Here is a 25987-nt window from a genome sequence, read left to right as displayed (position 1 = left end):
AATTGCAGATCACAGAGGGAGTAAATTAGTAACAGCGAGAACAGCTGTTTTTAAAACCGGTTTAAACTGGTTATCACTTAGACTGTTAAGATGAGCATGTAAATATAATCCATGAAAAATAACTCTTGAAATTTTACCTTTAACAATAATATAAACTTTATTGATGAATAATTGTAAAACATGGGGTTTGACAACACATATGAAATATATTTTTTAACTGATAACATAAAAATCAATGTTTGGGAAATACTTATGTAAATTACGTGTAAATTAATACGCAGTGACTAGGTTGCTGCATTTAGAGGCATTTAAAGATCACAGAAATTAATGGAAAACACAGTAGAATGAAAATATAAAACTTTAATATCATTATTCTTATAAACATTATTATTTGTATGGAACTTCCATTACCCAAATATGTCTCAGAACAAACATAATTCAGCTTGGGTACATCTCTCTATGTAATCCGCGTTAAAAATATACCGAGGAAACTTCAAAATAAAATTATCCTTTTTTACTGTTTTAGGCATACATAAATAAAGTACCGTTACGTTGTACATGAGTGGGGGTAAAGGGGGGGGGGGGGGTCAACGACGTCATCAAACGTAAGTGTTGTTCACTCTCCATTTGATAAGGTCAAATAATAGCCCAACTCCAAAGTCCTCAATTTAATATTGAGCTATTCCGCAAGTTCCAAATGATTAAAGATGCAATTTATTCAATTGTACTTCAACGACAGGTATGCGTTTTGTTAAAAATTGCATAAAATTAAACGGATACAGTAACTGTCGACAGACTACAGACTTTTATCAAATAATACAAAATGTTGCAGTCATGATGGCTATATATAGGTAATTCACAATGAATACTATTCTTTCTGATGATGCAGACCAACAAAAGGATTCAAAGTGAATGGTATGATGCCATCATAAGGTATCTTGAATTTCCCGATCACAAGAGCAGCCATACATTTCAAAGAGCGATACTTGAGCTCGTCGGACAATATGGTGGTCTTTCTCAATAGATCCAGACAATTCTCTCCATCGCGTGCCACCGTGTCCACATGGGCGCCGTGATCCATTAGGAACAGGACAAGATCCTTACTTGCGGGAGCTTGTCTCAAAAACCGATGCAAACACGTTAGTCCGTCGTTGTCAAAGGAATTCACGTCCAATCCGCTCTTCAGGAGTAAATCTATTAAGTCTAGATCAAGCAATAGATCGTACCCGATGCTTGAAAAACCCTTTCCTTTTTCATGAAAAAAAATTGGGTCGATAAGAGCATGCAGTAAAGTGCCCTCACACGGGGAGACAAATTTAGGGTTGATGGCCACAAGTTTTTTGCATGCTATTAAAAATCGTTCACTGTCTTTTTCCACAACTAGTAGAAATTTTGCAAAGTAAATGGAGGTAAATAGCAAACTGTTGTAAACATTTGAGCGTTCTGATGTTGTTTTGTATTTGCCTTTATAGACAACAGACTGGATTTGGGTGATAACGTCCACAAACTTGCCAAAAATGTCTTCGATGATCATGCTTCTCTCCTCAACAGATGCCTGCTTTACAATGTTTCTTGCAATTTTAATCATTACCTTTAAGGAATACACGTTGTTTTCGTGCAAGGGTTTATTTCTCTCTATGTACAAGTCATGGGCGCATATAAAAATTTGCAGCGTTTTATAATTGTCGGCTCTGTTACATCCATACTGCAACAAGGTATAGAGAAATTCTTCATGCAGTGGACCCAGAATTCTCCATTTGATTAACACAGACTCTCTCCGTTGATCCTCATCAAAATCACAAACTTCCTCCAGTTCGTCGGAATTTGTATGTTCCAATCTTGATCCCAGGATCGGGAGAGGGGGTTTAACCTCTTTCTGGATCCCATGCTTCTCTCTGAGCTCTAAAGCATTCTGCCAGTACTCCTCCGACTGCACAAACTCCTCATCGTCTGCCGAAGCCGCACCTAATAGTTCTAAAGACTCGATGACGTCATATTCACTAAATTGGGTCTTGAGACGTAGTAGTTCTGTCATTGCAGGTTGTAAGAAACACGCAGCATTCCTCAAAGGAGAATCGCCATACTTATCGGGAATGGTGGGATCTGCGCCTGAACCCAGTAGAAGAGTGAATGAGTCTATGCTTTCATTGTGTATGGAGTAGTGAAAAGCTGTTAATTTCATCTTTTTAGTTTCCCGCGCATTTATATTTGCACCTTTCTCAATCAACAACTTTACAAGAGATGCGGATTTGACAGCATTCATTAGACAAGTGGATCCATATTTATTTGGAATATTGATATCTGCTCCTCTTGAAATGAGGAATCCGACCATCTTCTCGTCATTCTTATAACACGCCGTCCTCACAGCCGCCGATTGGGAATTCGAGCGACCATTGACGTCAGCCCCGTGGTCCAATAAAACGGTGGCAAGCGGCACGTTTCCGCGAATGGCCGTCAACCATAATGGCGGAGCGTGGTGGACGGAATTGTTATCTTCCACCACTACTTCTTTCCCTGTCATTTCCACATCCGCACCACACTCCTCTAAAAGATATTTTACGATTTCGATTTGCTCTTTTGTTGTTAAACGAGAATTATCCTTTAGACCACAATAGTAAAACAGTACATTCATATCTTCTTTTGGACATTTTCTGTTGACTAAATCTCTTCTGGTTTCTTTATCTACGTTCTCTAGAAAATCTTTCAGGGTTTGGACGTTGAAACTACACCACTGATCCCGGAATTCTTTGAAAAGGTTGTCCATCTCAACTGAAAACAAATACAAATTACTGAATTATAATACTGTATCTCAATACACTAGTAATTATTAATGGTATCATTTACATTATATTTGTAAAGAAATATAATTATTAAGTGCAATATAAATATACTAAAAGCGCTGTAAAACCATTTACACAGTAACTGCAAATCATAAAATTTTTCGGTGTTAAATACATAGATCTGAATTTGATTGACGAAAAAAAAAGCAATTGAATGGACTTGAGTTCTTGCGTTTAAAAAAAAATCTAATGTACATTTATAAGAGTTAATTTGTCAGGAGGTTGGAAGCTCGCACTATGTTAGCTGCAGAACAGAGGCTTTGGAGTTTTTAACACGAAAATATTTACAGAATATATTCCTAAATTAGTTTAATAAGACCAAAACCGTGCGCAACTTTTTGGGCGCAATAAATATACAATTTTTTGTATGGTCCACGATATATATATATTAGTGAAGTATAGGTAACTGTATACTTTTTGAGTACATGTAACACTTAATTGTAATACAGACATCCATAGTTAATTTATAGCCTTTAAACACGACAGATTGTTAGCCTCATATTCAAGGGTTACGATCCACTCTGCCCCTCTTTTAGAGGAGCAGAGTGGGTCGTAAACCCATGGCTAGTGAAGATGCTTTAGTCGAAGCCATGACCATTTGAAGGATTACGTTTACTCAGGGTTTGAGATTTCAAAAAAATATTTTTACAAAGTTCAATATCTGAAGTCCAAAGTTGTTTTAAAAAAAACAAAATAACAACGTTATTAACAAATATCGATATTGATATCCATGATTTGTATATATGAGGAAGATATGCTCCGACAAAGGTAGATTAATATTAAAACAGATGAAATTCAGACTAATTTTTTCATTTTCCTTTTTTCTCTTAAAAACTTTCTGTTGCAATGTAATTGCAAAAGTTAAGTTTCTATATGTTTTTTCATATCATTTTACATATTTTATGGTTGTATTTACTCGTCTTTAAATTTATATCATTGGCTGGCACGCGTTTCGAAAAATCTTTAAAATACATAAAATCGATTCAAGATAAAATATCTCGAAATTTTGATCATTGACCTTATATAATGTTAATGTCAACATAATACAGACAACAAAAACAGTTTTAGGCAATGAATGGTTTGGAGCTCCTATTAGTCAGTTTTTTGTAAAACTCGATCAAAAATGGGTACAATTTTGGAAATTGATAGAGGAAATTCGGACTGAATTAAACTTAAAATATGAGCTTAAAACGATTCAGTCAAATATAAAATTAGTAAAGCTATTCGTATTTTATCATTTCCCAACCTACAAATTGTTTTATTATTTCTAATAATTACAAAATAAAGAAAACCTTGAAAATGGTGGACAATTTTGACAAATTTTGACAATTTTTTCAAAAAACATTTACAGGTCACTAGCAGAAAAAGTAGGTCATTGACCTAGTTATTTGAAAGTGAAAAATAGCACCACAATAGTAGGGCTACAATGTAGAATAAGTAGTTTTTCGTTCCTATTAGTGGATTTTTTTTTTCACCCCTGAGTAAACGTAATCCTTAATGGACCGGCGCTCTCATCAATACACAAAATATACATTATATAAAACAATGACAGTCAGAATCGCTTTTTATATCGCTGGATAGCATTGCGGGTTCAAATGGTAGAGTTCCTGATCATAGGCGCTCCCCAGCTAAATTTGTAAATGGCGAACGATATTATTGATTTTATAGTATAAGAGGATAGACATATATTAATAGATATCGTTCATCAATTACAAAATTAGCTGCTATGTTCCTGATAAAAGACAAAAGTTTCGGGTGATGTGTGGTAAAATCCTGGTCCTTTTTCAAATAATGTACTCTAAAAATTTGACATCAAACTGACAAGTAGCTACAGTGGCAGGCGTGTCCCTTCATACAAACACAAACACATGATTAAGCGTCGATCTTCTCTTCATATATAGAAATAAAAAGGCTTGGCAACCGTTCCCACCTCAAGTCGAGCCCAATATTTAAGTCAACGATAAGAGACTGAGATTCAAAATATCCTTTAAAAGATGTATATTTTGTCTTTCAACATACTCTAACACGTACTGCTTATCGACTTTGTTAATATCTAAAATAAAATGAAGTATCGCATAGCCCCCTAACTCCGTCACTACCCTAACTCCGTCACTTTCGGGAAACTCCTCGCCGTTTGAAATCAATTACGATTATGACGTCATTTTTTACATGTCAAAAATCTTTAATCAAATGTCAACAATTTGCAACGGTTAAATTTAAGATTGTGTCAAAAAATAACAGAATTAAACCTTGTTCATTTTATGCACCAATAATTATGTGAAATCAGCTAAAACTTTTTCACGGGTGCACTAAAATATCGATATTTCTGACATGCGGGCCCATTCGATCATTTACGGTGGTCAGCCATTTTTAGAGATGTCAAGATGAAACATATCACATGTAATACATTTTTGATTAAGGTAATACACATTTTTTTTCAATCCGCAATAGCCTTTATGCACTATTCTTGATGATAACGTCAAATCGCTCATGCCGTAACTTTTGCCTTATACAGGGTATAGATATATCCGGTATATCGCTATTTAGAATATGATACATTTCTAAAAATGTAATAAATAAATAATATGATAAGTAATATATTAATTAATGATATAAAATATTTGAAATAAGTAAGGACATAAATCGAACGGCATCCATACATTCTGAAAAGGCCATTGTGATTGTTGTTACATGGACCCATATTTTATTCTGGCGATCATTTCATTTTGGTGAAATTAAATACAATTAAATTGTATGCACCATTTTTACTAATTATAACTTGGACTAGATACAAATGGAGTTTTAACTAAATTGTTAATGTGTCTCCATTCCCTGCCATATCATAGTTCATGTGGGTGACGGAGTTAGGTTCATAAGATATAATAAGCACGCGTGATAAACGTCGTATTCAGAGGAGGTATTATAGTAGTGTAATCTACTATCTTAGCACCAGCCTTAGCACCATCTTCATTGCGCATGCGCCAAATTCTGTTTACTTTCCGCTTTCATTTTACGTTAACCTTACTAGACATCCTGTGTATTAATGCCATAAATTCACCGCTGATATATATACTTATAATTAAGCGTATATTTTTTTTTATTGAAAAGGAAGGTATTGGTGTATCTGTGTATCTCAGTTTGACATGTCGGTTTCACCTGGAAATGTTGCAAGCAGAACAAAAATGATTTGTAACTAAGGTATACAGGTAAAATATTTCGTATACTATGAATGAAATATTTTTAGATTAGGCCCACTACATGGCAAATTTTATATCGCATCCTATATTAGCCCGAGGTTGCTGTATATCATTAAATCATCATACCAGCCCTCGATCTTGACGTCTCGGGGGGAGGGGGGTATATGGCACGCCAAATTAATAAAAATAAGCTAATCATAGTTTCACAGTCGATAAACTAGGTTTAACGGTTATGAATTTATTATAGTTTATGGACAGAAAACTATTATTAACGACAAAACCTGTATTTCACATCTGTAAACCGGATCATCTATGTTTCAGAGGGGTTATATAAATTATTAGATAAAAAAAGTAAGCTAATATTATAGTTTCACAGTCGATAAACTATAGGTTTAACGGTTATAAATTATAGTTTACGGACAGAAAACTATTATTAATGACGAAAATTTGTAATTCACATCTGTAAACCATATAGTTATAACGGGATCATCTATGTTTCAGAGGGGTTATATATATATTATATAAACTTACAGTATAACACTGGAAACAGCCATTTGTGATTGCAAAACATGGTTTATCTGATAAGTGTAAAACTATGATTAACAACTCTTAACAAATGCAAATTATAGTTTACAGATGTGAATCTCTATATTTATCAGCAAAATATATATCGTTAACGTTATTTGCAGACAGATATACTTAGATTTTTCATTCGAAACTAGCTAAGTTTACAACCGTTAAATATGGTTTTGCAGATGAAAACTACAGTAAGCGAATCGTTAACTATAGTTAATGAATCATTAACTATATAATAGTTAATGAATCGTTAACTATAATTAACGGTTCGTAAACTATAGTTAACAGTCAAATATTGTTAACGATAGTTAGCATCCTTAAACTAAACTTAACAGTCAATAAATCTAGTTTATCATCTTTGAAACTTTATTTAACGCAGTTAATCTATATTAATTCACATCTGTTAACCATAGTTAACGCTATTACCGGTATCTATGTTTCAGAAGTGTAAAACTATAATTAAGACTGAAAACAACCATTTGCTATTGCAAAACATAATTTATCTGATAAATATAGTTTCACGATTGTGAAACTATGACTAACAACTCTTAACTATAGTTAACAAATGTAAATTATAGTTTACAGACGTGCATGAATCTATATTTATCAGCAAAATCTATTGTAATCGTTAAATATAGATTTACAGATGAATACTATAGTTATCAAATTGTTAACTATTAGTTTGCTGCTCATAACACTATAGTTACCAGTCAATAAACCAAATTTATCAAATGTGAAACTATGTTTAGCTTGGTTTTGTTAATTTGGCATGCAATAGATATAATCTCAATATTCAGTGATTAAGGGTGTATATTTTAAGCATTAAATTATCATTTTGGAATGAAAATAATATATTGGATGCGATGTAAATAATGCCATGTCATTTTTTTTTGCAGATTCTAGAATATGTAATTTTTAAATTTTTATCCATGATTTATATTACTTATATCAGCTATAATAGTAGATCACACATGTGTAATTTACATACTGCATGTTCATATTAAAGAGATTTATAATTTTAAATCTGCAAGATATATGCTTCTCGTGATTTTACTTAGATGTGAACCCCTTGCCTTTAATTAGGCATCTACAAATATATGAATTTTACATTTTACATTTTATCCATGATAATATAATATATATCACTTAGATCAATAAATCACAAATTTACGTACTGTTAATTTACACAGAAGAATTTGCAGACTTGTCAAGTCTTCAATCCCGTATGTAGAATCTCCAAAATCTAAAATGGATCCTAAAGATGTTAAAAAAAAGGTATGTATTTTTTTTTAATCCTGGAGGTACAGTGTATTTAAAAATTATCTGTATTTATATGTTATTTATATCATATACTTTAATTTTCTTTAAAACAGAGGGTTCAACCTACAGTGGAAAACTGGAGGAAAAGATTCATTGTACAGGGAGAATGTGGATTGGACTTTTCCAAACTTCCAACCAAGAGACGTCCCTGGAAACCCTCAAGTGCCTCAACCAAAATTAAATCAAGAAAAGCTGTAATTAGCTTTTATTTCATTAGATAAATTTCTTACTTTATACAGTACATGCATTTACGATATGGACTTGTAATTTAAAAATTGAATAAAAGAATTATGAGTTTTTCCCTTATATAGTTATTTAAAGGGGATTTTATATTCTCATTTTTAGGAAACTGCGTCTTCTACTGACAGGCCGCCATCAAGTTATCACCGAAGTGAAAATTCTACTGCAAGTTCTGAAATTCATCAAAATATCCAGCCTCTGAGTGGTGATGTCTTTTTGGAAATCGGTGGGGAAAGCTCAGAGGACTGCAGATTATATTTATTTTCTATATTTCAAGGCAGGGGATGTGTTTTTTTGGATAAAAATATTGAAGTGTGTGCCTTAATGGATTGGAATTCAACTGACAAAACACTCAGTGTAAAGACTTTATTACATTCACTTATTTTTCTTGTTTTCTTAACTTAATTAATTGTTATATAATTAATCTAGTTTTGTATTTCCTAAATTTTCAATGAAAATATTAAATTCAATCTGTTCGTTATATATATTTACACAGACTAATGACAACCAATTTGTTCTCTATATTGATTGCTGCATGCAGATTGAATATGTTTTTTATCAATTAAGTTAAGGAGTATTTAAATTTCAATTTTAGAACGTCAAACCTATAATTGTGCAAAAAATGCCACAGTTGGGATACGCCTGCTCTTGTGACTCAGATCGGCATTATTTCATGAACAAAGTTCGATCTTGCACCTCTGAAGGTATGAGTCCAATTAACTCCATAATTTTAAAATTATAATTACATGTTTTTATTTTCAAAAAATCATAATCATGAAAATTTATGTTTTAAATATTATATATTATAGTCAAAGTAATTTTCAAAGTAAATTTCATCTTTTAATTGAAATACAAAGTTGAATAGAAATGTTCAAAATCATGATGTCATTTCAGCTACATGAATTATTAGGACCCCGCTCAGCAGGCACCCTTTAGTAATCAGTCCGTCTGTCTGTCCATCCCTCTGTCTGTCCTCGTTTGAAGCATATTTTTTCTCTCCTTTGCTAAATTTGTCTCATACTTCACACACACCCATCTATAACCAATTAAGTTTTATGGTTTAAAGTTATAAGGTTATAGCAGAATTATATGAAAAATCCTTTTCTGGATTATATATCATTTAATTCCCCTAGGTCCAATATGAATCATTCTTCACCAACAGAGTGCCCTTGGTAAAAGGGTGTGTATTAACCTTGAAGAGAGTTCTAAGTCAAGAGTCAAGGTCACATTGGGTAAAATTAAAAAAAAATTCAGATCATATTCATGTACTTTTCCCCTTAGCCATATTGGCACTAATTTTACATGAACATAAATTATAGGTAATGGGTTTATATGGACTTTGAACAATACTTTTTTTGAAAAAAGACGACATCAATCAACCAAACTTGTTGTAAATTTATTAAGACCCGACACTCTAGACCACATTATGAGTACACGTTATACACTGATATTGTTATTATGGATGCATAGAGTGTTTCGGCGGTTTTTGTAAGAGTTATGGTTTTAACTCTTAAGGCCCGCCTCATCAGGGGTCTACCTATTATGATTTTCACATTTTTGTAATCGTGATTGAATTATCATTTCGCCGATATTCTTGTGTTTACTGTAGGCGATTATAGGTTCATTGGTAAATAGTTCTTTGCATATTTCATCATTTTTAAGGACATTCCAGTATTTCAGGATGCGCTTTTTGAGACCCTTCAAGTGTGGGTTGTACTTGGTTATCATGACATTTGGTGGTCGTTGTTTGCATTTTATATCTGTTTTCACCAAGTATTTTTTTCTATTTGTGTTTTCCATTGTACGCACAATGGGATCTATTTCCTTATCAGAGTAACCTCTCTTTGAAAGGTGTGTCTTGAAATCCGTTAGAATTGTAGATAGAATGCAAGGATTACTGGTATTCCTTGTATGTCTGATGCATTCGCCTTTTATGAACCCTTTAAAGACAGAAGGGCTGTGAGTGCTTTTTCTGTGTAGATATTGAAAATTGTTTGTTGGTTTTATATATGATTTAATATCAAGTATGTTATTTTCCTGAAACCGCACGCCTTTGTATATAGTAGTGTCCAGAAAATTGACGCTTTTTTCTGAGATTTCATACGTGAATTTCAGGTGTTCGTGACATGTATTGCCGATGTCAAAAAATTCTAGAATTTCATTTTGTGTGCCGTTAAAGGCTATAAAACCATCGTCTCTAAATCGCCCGTGGTAAAGAACTTGATTGGCGAGTTTGAATTTTGACATTATATAGTTGGTGATTTGATACATTCTTGTATCTGAAATTTCTGGAGATGGTATTGCACCCATACTGCATCCTATAATTTGTTTAAAGTATTTTCCATTGAACTCAAAGTAATTGTTTTCCAAGACGCATTTCAATAAGAAGATAAGATCTTCGCTCTCTGGATAAGGAATGTCGATTTGTGGTTTGTTTGCGTTTTTGTAAGTTTCATTGACGGCGCTGAGTAATTCGCCGAATTCCATGTTGGTATACATACTAGTTACATCATATGTAATTAGTAACACCTCTGCTGGAAGTTCGAGAGTCTCAATTTTATTGATAAAATCGGCGGTGTCCTTAATATAAGTTGATTGATTTTGTACTATGGGAATGAGAAAGTAATCGCAATATGCGCCGATTTTCCGTGTTGGCGTATCACACTGTGAAATAATCGGGCGGCCAGGTGGTAATTGTCTGATGCTGCATAGGCCGTTTTGAAGGGCATATCGGACTTCATCTTTGATTTTGTGTATTTTAGGGAGCAAGTATAAATGACCGCATTTAAGCGATGGTTTGTTATCGCAGAGATAACGATACGTTTCCTTATCTATTGAGCCCTTAGAGTACATTTGCGTTACTCTATTTTGTATGATATGATGCAAGTTCTGTAGATCTGGTTTATCAACTTGCATGTAATGTTTTGATTTGAGTTGGCGCATGGCCTCTGCAATATATTGGTCTTTGTCCATAATAACAATTGTATTGCTTTTGTCCGCTTTTTTGATAACAATATTGTTATTGTTTCTCAGAGACGTCAGTGCTTCTCTTTCAAGCTTAGACGTATTATTTTGAATTTTCTTGATTGGAATAGATGACAATTCTAATTTAGTTTTGTCGATGTAATCCTCTAATGCATAACATGTGAATGAGGGGTTGTAACCAGAGGGTTTTCTGAATGGGTGAATTGGAAGATTTTCCCCTTTGTCAAAATGATACTTGCATCGGAGTTTTCTAGCAAACTCGTCAAAGTCGTTCAAGATGACTTTTTTAGTGTTGCTGTTTTGTTTTGAAAAAAGACGACATCAATCAACCAAACTTGTTGTAAATTTATTAAGACCCGACACTCTAGACCACATTATGAGTACACGTTATACACTGATATTGTTATTATGGATGCATAGAGTGTTTCGGCGGTTTTTGTAAGAGTTATGGTTTTAACTCTTAAGGCCCGCCTCATCAGGGGTCTACCTATTATGATTTTCACATTTTTGTAATCGTGATTGAATTATCATTTCGCCGATATTCTTGTGTTTACTGTAGGCGATTATAGGTTCATTGGTAAATAGTTCTTTGCATATTTCATCATTTTTAAGGACATTCCAGTATTTCAGGATGCGCTTTTTGAGACCCTTCAAGTGTGGGTTGTACTTGGTTATCATGACATTTGGTGGTCGTTGTTTGCATTTTATATCTGTTTTCACCAAGTATTTTTTTCTATTTGTGTTTTCCATTGTACGCACAATGGGATCTATTTCCTTATCAGAGTAACCTCTCTTTGAAAGGTGTGTCTTGAAATCCGTTAGAATTGTAGATAGAATGCAAGGATTACTGGTATTCCTTGTATGTCTGATGCATTCGCCTTTTATGAACCCTTTAAAGACAGAAGGGCTGTGAGTGCTTTTTCTGTGTAGATATTGAAAATTGTTTGTTGGTTTTATATATGATTTAATATCAAGTATGTTATTTTCCTGAAACCGCACGCCTTTGTATATAGTAGTGTCCAGAAAATTGACGCTTTTTTCTGAGATTTCATACGTGAATTTCAGGTGTTCGTGACATGTATTGCCGATGTCAAAAAATTCTAGAATTTCATTTTGTGTGCCGTTAAAGGCTATAAAACCATCGTCTCTAAATCGCCCGTGGTAAAGAACTTGATTGGCGAGTTTGAATTTTGACATTATATAGTTGGTGATTTGATACATTCTTGTATCTGAAATTTCTGGAGATGGTATTGCACCCATACTGCATCCTATAATTTGTTTAAAGTATTTTCCATTGAACTCAAAGTAATTGTTTTCCAAGACGCATTTCAATAAGAAGATAAGATCTTCGCTCTCTGGATAAGGAATGTCGATTTGTGGTTTGTTTGCGTTTTTGTAAGTTTCATTGACGGCGCTGAGTAATTCGCCGAATTCCATGTTGGTATACATACTAGTTACATCATATGTAATTAGTAACACCTCTGCTGGAAGTTCGAGAGTCTCAATTTTATTGATAAAATCGGCGGTGTCCTTAATATAAGTTGATTGATTTTGTACTATGGGAATGAGAAAGTAATCGCAATATGCGCCGATTTTCCGTGTTGGCGTATCACACTGTGAAATAATCGGGCGGCCAGGTGGTAATTGTCTGATGCTGCATAGGCCGTTTTGAAGGGCATATCGGACTTCATCTTTGATTTTGTGTATTTTAGGGAGCAAGTATAAATGACCGCATTTAAGCGATGGTTTGTTATCGCAGAGATAACGATACGTTTCCTTATCTATTGAGCCCTTAGAGTACATTTGCGTTACTCTATTTTGTATGATATGATGCAAGTTCTGTAGATCTGGTTTATCAACTTGCATGTAATGTTTTGATTTGAGTTGGCGCATGGCCTCTGCAATATATTGGTCTTTGTCCATAATAACAATTGTATTGCTTTTGTCCGCTTTTTTGATAACAATATTGTTATTGTTTCTCAGAGACGTCAGTGCTTCTCTTTCAAGCTTAGACGTATTATTTTGAATTTTCTTGATTGGAATAGATGACAATTCTAATTTAGTTTTGTCGATGTAATCCTCTAATGCATAACATGTGAATGAGGGGTTGTAACCAGAGGGTTTTCTGAATGGGTGAATTGGAAGATTTTCCCCTTTGTCAAAATGATACTTGCATCGGAGTTTTCTAGCAAACTCGTCAAAGTCGTTCAAGATGACTTTTTTAGTGTTGCTGTTTTGTGGAGTCGGTATAAATTTTAAACCTTTACTGAGCACAGAATACTCGTGTTGGTTGACTTTGTACTTAGATAGATTGAGTACATACTTCTGAGAGTTGTTCTCGTTATTTTTGTATGTATTTTTAAATTGCATTAGATTAGATTGGGATCTACGGTAGTTTTTTCTGGTTTTGTTCCGTTTATTAAAACGTCTTGCCATTTTAATAAAAAATACCCAGAAATGTAGTAGATCTTTGTTACTTATGAGAATCAAAGGTTCCGTCTACTAAACGACTGGTCGATGTAGTAGAGGAAAGTAACTGGTTTGTTAAAATCCTTGGGAAGACATCAGAGAAGATAGCACGTGGCTTCAAACTACGCCCCGTTTGAAACTGAGGCTAATACACCTAAATAACCACAACCCAAGTTGTGTAAACAATCAAAAGATAATGAATAAAAGCAAATAATGCAAGTATAATGGTATATTCTGGTATCACACGATATATAAATAATACAGTAGTATTATAATCTTTAACTAACAAAGTTAGTTATTAATTTTATGCATGTTCTTGATTATGAGGGTTTAAAATTTCCAATCATAGAATATTGTGCATCACATTGTCACAAAAACGCTATATTCATTTCGGGTAGAGTGTTTCCAGAAATTTTGATGTGAACACCCCGTTGGTCAGAACATTATAAGTGTCAATATGGCCTGCCTCTTAGTTGTTGTCTGCGTGGTCCAGGTCTACGGATGGGTCTTCCGCGTGGTCTTTTAGACTGGTCCCGCGTTTGGGAGTTAGATTGGGTTGCTGTTGCTAACCTGCTCCTGAATTCCTGGATTTCCGATATCTGTTCTTGGTTGATTTTGGTAATGTTTTCGTCAAAGTGACGCTTTTCAATTTCAAAATCAACAGACTGGCGCCTTACTGCTTGGAGAGTTTGATTACGGATTTGGTTACTCTCCATTTCCTTGGTTTTGATTTCGGCCTCCACATAGTCAAGGACTAATTGGGCTGTTTGTTTATTCTGGGATTCGGCCAAGTCTCGCCAGAATTTTTCAAACTTCTCATTTCCTTCGCCGTCCAAGTTTAACGCACAGTAAGACCGGGTATGAAACCAAGTCGGAAATTTTCCTGTCTGGATGCCATAGCGTAAGCTTTCTTTCCTCTTTGCCAGGGTCAGGCGGTTTTGTAGTGTTTTGCGAATTTCTCCCAGTCCTTCAGAAATTATAGTAGATGAATTATCACTTCCCTCTGGAAGGTTGATCGTCAGATCAAGGTCTGGGATTGCGAATAAGGCTTCCTGGTTTGATGGAACCAAATCATCATCCATTTTGCTTTCATAACTGTTCTGCATATTACTAGTATTAGACTGTTTCTTAAGAGAGAGTCTGTTGAATCTGTGGAACATATTATAGGAATGAGATCGTGAAGTTGGTACACTGCCTTATAGTTTGTCGTAAGGAACATATTTTATTGGTGATGACCACTGTAAGGTGTGAAATATCTTTGAAGTAACGTTCATTTGAATAGATGAGCGGATGTGACAATTGTTAGAGAGATGCAAATCGAAGTTTTTGAGTTTGCGGATCTTCAGCACTCAAGGTGGTCTGAGGGAGAGACCCTAATAAATCGTAACAAGCTGATCGCTGTCACTGGTAGGCGATACACGGGATGATGCCGGTGGGACATTGTCCCTGATCACAAGTTTTGAAAAAAGACGACATCAATCAACCAAACTTGTTGTAAATTTATTAAGACCCGACACTCTAGACCACATTATGAGTACACGTTATACACTGATATTGTTATTATGGATGCATAGAGTGTTTCGGCGGTTTTTGTAAGAGTTATGGTTTTAACTCTTAAGGCCCGCCTCATCAGGGGTCTACCTATTATGATTTTCACATTTTTGTAATCGTGATTGAATTATCATTTCGCCGATATTCTTGTGTTTACTGTAGGCGATTATAGGTTCATTGGTAAATAGTTCTTTGCATATTTCATCATTTTTAAGGACATTCCAGTATTTCAGGATGCGCTTTTTGAGACCCTTCAAGTGTGGGTTGTACTTGGTTATCATGACATTTGGTGGTCGTTGTTTGCATTTTATATCTGTTTTCACCAAGTATTTTTTTCTATTTGTGTTTTCCATTGTACGCACAATGGGATCTATTTCCTTATCAGAGTAACCTCTCTTTGAAAGGTGTGTCTTGAAATCCGTTAGAATTGTAGATAGAATGCAAGGATTACTGGTATTCCTTGTATGTCTGATGCATTCGCCTTTTATGAACCCTTTAAAGACAGAAGGGCTGTGAGTGCTTTTTCTGTGTAGATATTGAAAATTGTTTGTTGGTTTTATATATGATTTAATATCAAGTATGTTATTTTCCTGAAACCGCACGCCTTTGTATATAGTAGTGTCCAGAAAATTGACGCTTTTTTCTGAGATTTCATACGTGAATTTCAGGTGTTCGTGACATGTATTGCCGATGTCAAAAAATTCTAGAATTTCATTTTGTGTGCCGTTAAAGGCTATAAAACCATCGTCTCTAAATCGCCCGTGGTAAAGAACTTGATTGGCGAGTTTGAATTTTGACATTATATAGTTGGTGATTTGATACATTCTTGTATCTGAAATTTCTGGAGATGGTATTGCACCCATACTGCATCCTATAATTTGTTTAAAGTATTTTCCATTGAACTCAAAGTAATTGTTTTCCAAGACGCATTTCAATAAGAAGATAAGATCTTCGCTCTCTGGATAAGGAATGTCGATTTGTGGTTTGTTTGCGTTTTTGTAAGTTTCATTGACGGCGCTGAGTAATTCGCCGAATTCCATGTTGGTATACATACTAGTTACATCATATGTAATTAGTAACACCTCTGCTGGAAGTTCGAGAGTCTCAATTTTATTGATAAAATCGGCGGTGTCCTTAATATAAGTTGATTGATTTTGTACTATGGGAATGAGAAAGTAATCGCAATATGCGCCGATTTTCCGTGTTGGCGTATCACACTGTGAAATAATCGGGCGGCCAGGTGGTAATTGTCTGATGCTGCATAGGCCGTTTTGAAGGGCATATCGGACTTCATCTTTGATTTTGTGTATTTTAGGGAGCAAGTATAAATGACCGCATTTAAGCGATGGTTTGTTATCGCAGAGATAACGATACGTTTCCTTATCTATTGAGCCCTTAGAGTACATTTGCGTTACTCTATTTTGTATGATATGATGCAAGTTCTGTAGATCTGGTTTATCAACTTGCATGTAATGTTTTGATTTGAGTTGGCGCATGGCCTCTGCAATATATTGGTCTTTGTCCATAATAACAATTGTATTGCTTTTGTCCGCTTTTTTGATAACAATATTGTTATTGTTTCTCAGAGACGTCAGTGCTTCTCTTTCAAGCTTAGACGTATTATTTTGAATTTTCTTGATTGGAATAGATGACAATTCTAATTTAGTTTTGTCGATGTAATCCTCTAATGCATAACATGTGAATGAGGGGTTGTAACCAGAGGGTTTTCTGAATGGGTGAATTGGAAGATTTTCCCCTTTGTCAAAATGATACTTGCATCGGAGTTTTCTAGCAAACTCGTCAAAGTCGTTCAAGATGACTTTTTTAGTGTTGCTGTTTTGTGGAGTCGGTATAAATTTTAAACCTTTACTGAGCACAGAATACTCGTGTTGGTTGACTTTGTACTTAGATAGATTGAGTACATACTTCTGAGAGTTGTTCTCGTTATTTTTGTATGTATTTTTAAATTGCATTAGATTAGATTGGGATCTACGGTAGTTTTTTCTGGTTTTGTTCCGTTTATTAAAACGTCTTGCCATTTTAATAAAAAATACCCAGAAATGTAGTAGATCTTTGTTACTTATGAGAATCAAAGGTTCCGTCTACTAAACGACTGGTCGATGTAGTAGAGGAAAGTAACTGGTTTGTTAAAATCCTTGGGAAGACATCAGAGAAGATAGCACGTGGCTTCAAACTACGCCCCGTTTGAAACTGAGGCTAATACACCTAAATAACCACAACCCAAGTTGTGTAAACAATCAAAAGATAATGAATAAAAGCAAATAATGCAAGTATAATGGTATATTCTGGTATCACACGATATATAAATAATACAGTAGTATTATAATCTTTAACTAACAAAGTTAGTTATTAATTTTATGCATGTTCTTGATTATGAGGGTTTAAAATTTCCAATCATAGAATATTGTGCATCACATTGTCACAAAAACGCTATATTCATTTCGGGTAGAGTGTTTCCAGAAATTTTGATGTGAACACCCCGTTGGTCAGAACATTATAAGTGTCAATATGGCCTGCCTCTTAGTTGTTGTCTGCGTGGTCCAGGTCTACGGATGGGTCTTCCGCGTGGTCTTTTAGACTGGTCCCGCGTTTGGGAGTTAGATTGGGTTGCTGTTGCTAACCTGCTCCTGAATTCCTGGATTTCCGATATCTGTTCTTGGTTGATTTTGGTAATGTTTTCGTCAAAGTGACGCTTTTCAATTTCAAAATCAACAGACTGGCGCCTTACTGCTTGGAGAGTTTGATTACGGATTTGGTTACTCTCCATTTCCTTGGTTTTGATTTCGGCCTCCACATAGTCAAGGACTAATTGGGCTGTTTGTTTATTCTGGGATTCGGCCAAGTCTCGCCAGAATTTTTCAAACTTCTCATTTCCTTCGCCGTCCAAGTTTAACGCACAGTAAGACCGGGTATGAAACCAAGTCGGAAATTTTCCTGTCTGGATGCCATAGCGTAAGCTTTCTTTCCTCTTTGCCAGGGTCAGGCGGTTTTGTAGTGTTTTGCGAATTTCTCCCAGTCCTTCAGAAATTATAGTAGATGAATTATCACTTCCCTCTGGAAGGTTGATCGTCAGATCAAGGTCTGGGATTGCGAATAAGGCTTCCTGGTTTGATGGAACCAAATCATCATCCATTTTGCTTTCATAACTGTTCTGCATATTACTAGTATTAGACTGTTTCTTAAGAGAGAGTCTGTTGAATCTGTGGAACATATTATAGGAATGAGATCGTGAAGTTGGTACACTGCCTTATAGTTTGTCGTAAGGAACATATTTTATTGGTGATGACCACTGTAAGGTGTGAAATATCTTTGAAGTAACGTTCATTTGAATAGATGAGCGGATGTGACAATTGTTAGAGAGATGCAAATCGAAGTTTTTGAGTTTGCGGATCTTCAGCACTCAAGGTGGTCTGAGGGAGAGACCCTAATAAATCGTAACAAGCTGATCGCTGTCACTGGTAGGCGATACACGGGATGATGCCGGTGGGACATTGTCCCTGATCACAAGTTTTGAAAAAAGACGACATCAATCAACCAAACTTGTTGTAAATTTATTAAGACCCGACACTCTAGACCACATTATGAGTACACGTTATACACTGATATTGTTATTATGGATGCATAGAGTGTTTCGGCGGTTTTTGTAAGAGTTATGGTTTTAACTCTTAAGGCCCGCCTCATCAGGGGTCTACCTATTATGATTTTCACATTTTTGTAATCGTGATTGAATTATCATTTCGCCGATATTCTTGTGTTTACTGTAGGCGATTATAGGTTCATTGGTAAATAGTTCTTTGCATATTTCATCATTTTTAAGGACATTCCAGTATTTCAGGATGCGCTTTTTGAGACCCTTCAAGTGTGGGTTGTACTTGGTTATCATGACATTTGGTGGTCGTTGTTTGCATTTTATATCTGTTTTCACCAAGTATTTTTTTCTATTTGTGTTTTCCATTGTACGCACAATGGGATCTATTTCCTTATCAGAGTAACCTCTCTTTGAAAGGTGTGTCTTGAAATCCGTTAGAATTGTAGATAGAATGCAAGGATTACTGGTATTCCTTGTATGTCTGATGCATTCGCCTTTTATGAACCCTTTAAAGACAGAAGGGCTGTGAGTGCTTTTTCTGTGTAGATATTGAAAATTGTTTGTTGGTTTTATATATGATTTAATATCAAGTATGTTATTTTCCTGAAACCGCACGCCTTTGTATATAGTAGTGTCCAGAAAATTGACGCTTTTTTCTGAGATTTCATACGTGAATTTCAGGTGTTCGTGACATGTATTGCCGATGTCAAAAAATTCTAGAATTTCATTTTGTGTGCCGTTAAAGGCTATAAAACCATCGTCTCTAAATCGCCCGTGGTAAAGAACTTGATTGGCGAGTTTGAATTTTGACATTATATAGTTGGTGATTTGATACATTCTTGTATCTGAAATTTCTGGAGATGGTATTGCACCCATACTGCATCCTATAATTTGTTTAAAGTATTTTCCATTGAACTCAAAGTAATTGTTTTCCAAGACGCATTTCAATAAGAAGATAAGATCTTCGCTCTCTGGATAAGGAATGTCGATTTGTGGTTTGTTTGCGTTTTTGTAAGTTTCATTGACGGCGCTGAGTAATTCGCCGAATTCCATGTTGGTATACATACTAGTTACATCATATGTAATTAGTAACACCTCTGCTGGAAGTTCGAGAGTCTCAATTTTATTGATAAAATCGGCGGTGTCCTTAATATAAGTTGATTGATTTTGTACTATGGGAATGAGAAAGTAATCGCAATATGCGCCGATTTTCCGTGTTGGCGTATCACACTGTGAAATAATCGGGCGGCCAGGTGGTAATTGTCTGATGCTGCATAGGCCGTTTTGAAGGGCATATCGGACTTCATCTTTGATTTTGTGTATTTTAGGGAGCAAGTATAAATGACCGCATTTAAGCGATGGTTTGTTATCGCAGAGATAACGATACGTTTCCTTATCTATTGAGCTCTTAGAGTACATTTGCGTTACTCTATTTTGTATGATATGATGCAAGTTCTGTAGATCTGGTTTATCAACTTGCATGTAATGAAACCAAAAAACATATATAAAACCAACAAACAATTTTCAATATCTACACAGAAAAAGCACTCACAGCCCTTCTGTCTTTAAAGGGTTCATAAAAGGCGAATGCATCAGACATACAAGGAATACCAGTAATCCTTGCATTCTATCTACAATTCTAACGGATTTCAAGACACACCTTTCAAAGAGAGGTTACTCTGATAAGGAAATAGATCCCATTGTGCGTACAATGGAAAACACAAATAGAAAAAAATACTTGGTGAAAACAGATATAAAATGCAAACAACGACCACCAAATGTCATGATAACCAAGTACAACCCACACTTGAAGGGTCTCAAAAAGCGCATCCTGAAATACTGGAATGTCCTTAAAAATGATGAAATATGCAAAGAACTATTTACCAATGAACCTATAATCGCCTACAGTAAACACAAGAATATCGGCGAAATGATAATTCAATCACGATTACAAAAATGTGAAAATCATAATAGGTAGACCCCTGATGAGGCGGGCCTTAAGAGTTAAAACCATAACTCTTACAAAAACCGCCGAAACACTCTATGCATCCATAATAACAATATCAGTGTATAACGTGTACTCATAATGTGGTCTAGAGTGTCGGGTCTTAATAAATTTACAACAAGTTTGGTTGATTGATGTCGTCTTTTTTCAAAGCCCAGTACTGCTCATTAACTTTGGTTAAACCTAATTAAAATAAAAGATATTATATCATTTAATATCTTGTTTCAAGGCGAGCAAATAAATGCTGTTCATTAGATTTATATAGAAACAATTACATTATCTAAGCATAAACTTATACAGTTGAACTTTGAAATCTCAGACATTGATATCTCGAATACATACTAGGATATGTTGAAATGATTTGTAAGTATCAATCAGTTATTTTTTAAGTAATTAACCCTCAATATCTCAAATATTCAGATCTCTTGAAGATTTTAGACAGCCCCATTTAGTTCGAGATAACAAAGTTTGACTCAACGTGTAGATTTTAACAGCTTTCAATATGAAAATTTTTTCAAGGGCTCGAATAATTAAGGACTCTTCTTCATAAAACGATTAAAATTGGTACAGCTGTTTGGACATTATATAAATAATTATAGTGCAAACTGAATAAAAAGCAATTTCTTTTTAAGAAAAATAATGAAAAAAATAACTCAACTTAACGTAGATGAAATACATCAACTTTAAATAAATGTTCATATTTAGAAGTTCAATATGAGTGGTGCTAATGTTCTAGAGATAATACATGTGTGGTGCTAGTGTGACAAAGGTTGGATATGTATGGTGCTAGTGTTATAGAGGTTTAAAAATATGTGCGATGCTAGTGTTATAGAGGTTAAATATGTGTGGTGCTTGTTGTTTGGCCCTAGTGTTAAGGAGGTAAGATATGTGTTGTGAAAATGTTCAAATGTAAGATATGCATGGTGCTAGTGTTAAAGAAGTTAAATTTGTGTGGTGCTTATGTTAAAGAGTAAAGTTATGTGTGGTGCTAGTGTAATAAAGGTTAAATATGCGTGTAGTAATTTTATAGAGGTTAAATATATGTGGTGCTAACATTATAGAGTTAAGATATGTGTGTCGCTAGTGTATAGAGGTTAGATAAGCGTGGTGCCAGTGTTAAAAAGGCTAGATATGTATGGTGCTAATATTTTAAAGATATGTGTGGGCTAGTGAGAAAGAGGTAGGCTATGTAAGGTGCTAATGTTATAAGATTAAATATGTGTGGTACTAGTTTCATAAAGCTAAGATATATGTGGTGCTAGTGTTATAGAGGTTAAATATGTATGGTGCTAGTGTTATAGAGGTTAAATATGTATGGTGCTAGTGTTATAGAGGTTAAATATGTATGGTGCTAGTGTTATAGAGGTTAAATATGTATGGTGCTAGTGTTATAGAGGTTAAATATGTATGGTGCTAGTGTTATAGAGGTTAAATATGTATGGTGCTAGTGTTATAGAGTAAAGATATATGTGGTGCTAGTGTCACAATAGTTGGATATGTGGATATGTAAGGTTCAAGTGTTATATACCGTAATCCGGTGAATATAATACGCAGTAGTGTACAATACGCACCCCCCACTTTGGGCCTGAAAATGGTGAAAAAAAGCTTGTTGGGATGTATAATACGCATCAAAAAAATTGACCAAACGGTAATCCTGAGTATCAACAAAGCAGTTTTACTTTGTATGCACGCTCAACTTCATCGCGGGAATATGCTACCGGAAATAAGAAAAACACAATATTTTCTTAGATACGGATTTATTGTAACTAATACATCGTGGTAATATCTTTATTTCGTAATCAATGTTTTAATAGACCTAGTATTAAATACATGCGCGGATCCAGAAAATTTTTCCAGGGGGGGTCCGAAGGATATTGTGTTTGCCAGGGGGGGTCCGAGGCATATTTTCGCGATAATTTTACTATGTAAATTTAATAAATTTTCATTTTCCAGGGGGGGTCGGGACCCCCCCGACCCCCCCTCTAGATCCGCGCATGAAATATTCTACCGTAAATAAAATCAACTACTTTTAACAAGCGTGATATAATTGTTTAGTCATTACAATCCCTGTGAAGTGAAAAACGGACGATGTACAGGTATTGAGATAACGGACCTACATGTAATTAAATTCTTAAATGACTCCGATCAAAGCGATCAATCAGAGGCCTGGAACATAATAAAATATATGCACAAATAGTTGTGTTGTGTTTAGTACACATAGCCTAAGGGGGTGTCTGAGTTACCCAAGGTGTCAAGCGTTAGCGGTGGGGAACCACAACTGTTTCAATGGCTTCAATTAACGGAATAGGTTATAGAATCATTTATATTCATAATTATTTGCAATAAATTAATTAGCATTAAATGAAAATGGTTAAAAATGAGCCAAATGATGTGTGAGCTGTTTTCAAAGATCGGCGTCAAATAGCACGTGGCCATCCAAGTCCGCATTCTATTAATAACAGCTGTAATGCGGCGTACACGGAGATAGAGAATAGGCAGTTCAAATTAATTTTTAAAGGCCATTTTGAAACAGTTTATTTATTAACAGACTTAAAGTGTACATTTTCTTTAATTACATGCTATAACAATGATTTCCTAAAGGGGTCACATAGTAATATATATGTGATAATGAAGGAATATTACGATGTATAGCGGGGTATCAGTTCTGTCTGTGAACAGCATAGGTTATTTGGCAGTATGATACCCCGTGCTTCAGCTAGGAAAAAATATGCCCAAATCCTATAGGGATGTATAATACGCACCGCTTTCTGAAGGTAAAAAATGCTGGGAAAAAAGTGCGTATTATATTCACCGGATTACGGTAGGTAAATATGTGTGTTGCTAATGTAGTAGAGTTAAGATATATTTGTCATTAGGGTGTAGTGCTAGTGTTATAGAGGTTAAATATGTGTGGTAATTATGTCATTGAGTTAGGATATGTGTGGTGCTAGTGTTATGAAAGTTAAACATGTGCAATGCTCATGTTTTAGCGATAAAATAATTGTTTTGCCCTATTGTTGCTAGTGTTAGATATTAAATAGGTGTGGTGCTAGTGTTATAGATAGTATATATGTGTGGTGCTAGTGTAAGATATTAAATAGGTGTGGTGCTAGTGTTAGATATTAAATAGGTGTGGTGCTAGTGTTATAGATAGTAAATAAGTGTGGTGCTAGTGTTATAGATATTAAATACATGTAGGTGTGGTGCTAGTGTTATAGATATTAAATACATGTAGGTGCATAGTGTTATAGATATCAAATAGGTGTGGTGCTAGTGTTATAGATATTAAATAGGTGTGGTGCTAGTGTTATAGATATCAAATAGGTGTGGTGCTAGTGTTATAGTTATTAAATATGTGTGGTGCTAGTGTTATAGATATTAAATAAGTGTGGTGCTAGTGTTATAGATATTAAATAGGTGTGGTGCTAGTGTTATAGATATTAAATAGGTGTGGCGCTAGTGTTATAGATTTCAAATAGGTGTGGTGCTAGTGTTATAGATATCAAATAGGTGTGGTGCTAGTGTTTTCCTGGGAAATAAATATCAATTTGGTTGAAGAAAGACAGGAAAACATCTAGGGAAAGGGTTGTAGCTATGGCACGCCAAATTCACAAAATGAGCTAAACATAGTTTCACAGTCTGAGTCAATAAACTACCTTTATCGAATGATAACTTTACGAACCACAAACTATAGTTAACAATTTGTTAACTATAATTAACGATCAGTTAACTATAGTCTTCATCTGCAAAACCACATTTAACAGATGTAAACTATAGTTTACAGATTATAATCTAAGTTTATCTGTCTGCAAATAACATTAACAATAGATTTTGCTGATAAATATAGATTCACTTCTGTAAACTATAATTTACATTTCTTAACTATAGTTCAGACTTGTTAATCATAGTTTCACAATTGTGAAACTATATTTATCAGATAAATTATGTTTTGCAATCGCAAATGGTTGCGTGTTCCGTGTTAATGGTAGTTTTACACTTCTGAAACATAGATGAATGTGTTAACTATAGTTAACATATGTGAAATATAGATTAAGGGTGTTAAATAAAGTTAACTAAATCGTTAACTATAGAATTCTGTCCTTAAAATGTAGTTTACAAGCTTAGTTTATCAACTGTAAAACTATGTTTAACTTATTTTTGTGAATTTGACGTGCCATATGTAGCGGAAACTAGAGCGAACGGCGTCAAGGGCGAGCGCTTTTTAGGGCGAACGAACAGCCAATCATATGTAGCAATGTATGCCGCTTTTGGTAATGCAAAAAATTGTTTGTATGCTACAATGATGCTTGTATATAGGTTAATTGATAAAACCAACAAACTTACTTGCATTGGCCATACTTTTCCTAATACTACGACACACCGATTATAATCTGCAATAGACAGTTCTTGAAATTGAATAGTGAACATTACCAGAGACATATATAACACAATCGTTAGTATATACGTCCCTGACATTACCTATCCCTCTGCAGACACATATCAGGTCCAGAGTGATTAAAATTTAATTTTGGCAAATTCTGTGGTGTGCTTACCATTATATGGTAGGACTAAATCGATCATAGAAAGGGTTATATAATACGTACGAGGTTGACGCCAATTTTTTCCCCTTTAATATTTGAGAAAAATCCGATTGGGTTTATTTTCAAAGAAAAGTAAATGAGTTTTGCATTTGGTTATATTCTCAAACAAATTTTGTTACCATAATATGGTATTGTCATTAAAACAAATTAAGAAAAAAATACCTCTTCGTTTGAAATTGAATGTTTCAAAACAGAAAGAAGGAAGTACGCATGTCGCATGACCCATCTTTCCTTCGCGCATGCCCTATGGGGATGGTGCTTAGGCTGGTGCGAAGATAGTGGACTGTACTACTATAATAACTCATTCAGAGGGCTTATTTGAATAAAAATAAAAATATTTTTGTTAATAATTTTATAAATTATATTGTTTCAGATTATATTTAGTGATTGCAAATGATAAAAACCACAAAAAATAATTTACAGAGAAACGCGGGACGTTTTCTGCTTATGGTGACGGAGTTTGGGTACTTGGGGATATTACAAAGTCCTTACCTCCTTTCACAAAGTGAAAGTAGAAAAGAAAAAGAAAATACGTATTGCTGGTTCTTTGTCTGGAAATCTTTTGAGAACCAGTTACGGTAGGTTTCGAGGAG

The 25987-nt window shown here is 34.6% G+C and overlaps 1 protein-coding gene and 2 long non-coding RNA genes across 4 annotated transcripts; 1 reads left to right on the top strand and 2 right to left on the bottom strand.

The window, feature by feature from the left end:
• Window positions 1-334: 334 nt before the first annotated feature.
• On the bottom strand, window positions 335-25965 carry LOC105329479 (protein fem-1 homolog A). Its single transcript, XM_011430752.4, has 2 exons — window positions 25887-25965; window positions 335-2769 (listed from the first exon to the last, which is right to left on the bottom strand). The coding sequence occupies exon 2, from the start codon at window positions 2762-2764 to the stop codon at window positions 869-871; it is 1896 nt and encodes a 631-aa protein (XP_011429054.3). The 5' UTR covers window positions 2765-2769; window positions 25887-25965; the 3' UTR covers window positions 335-868.
• LOC136270266 (uncharacterized) lies at window positions 5732-9431 on the top strand. Of its 2 annotated transcripts, none has more exons than XR_010708023.1 (5): window positions 5732-6038; window positions 7804-7888; window positions 7987-8127; window positions 8279-8530; window positions 8769-9431. It is a non-coding gene; the product is annotated as an uncharacterized lncRNA (long non-coding RNA). The 2 variants fall into 2 exon arrangements; XR_010708022.1 differs by having other exon boundaries at window positions 5733-6046; window positions 8769-9430.
• On the bottom strand, window positions 20944-25694 carry LOC136270267 (uncharacterized). The gene is made up of 3 exons (XR_010708024.1): window positions 25557-25694; window positions 25138-25184; window positions 20944-20976 (listed from the first exon to the last, which is right to left on the bottom strand). It is a non-coding gene; the product is annotated as an uncharacterized lncRNA (long non-coding RNA).
• Window positions 25966-25987: the final 22 nt, after the last annotated feature.

The sequence above is a fragment of the Magallana gigas genome, chromosome 7, assembly GCF_963853765.1.
Source record: "Magallana gigas chromosome 7, xbMagGiga1.1, whole genome shotgun sequence".
In the NCBI taxonomy this organism is placed as follows: domain Eukaryota; kingdom Metazoa; phylum Mollusca; class Bivalvia; order Ostreida; family Ostreidae; genus Magallana; species Magallana gigas.
Note: the sequence above shows the minus strand (reverse complement) of the source record. Positions and strands in the feature narration are given on the sequence as shown.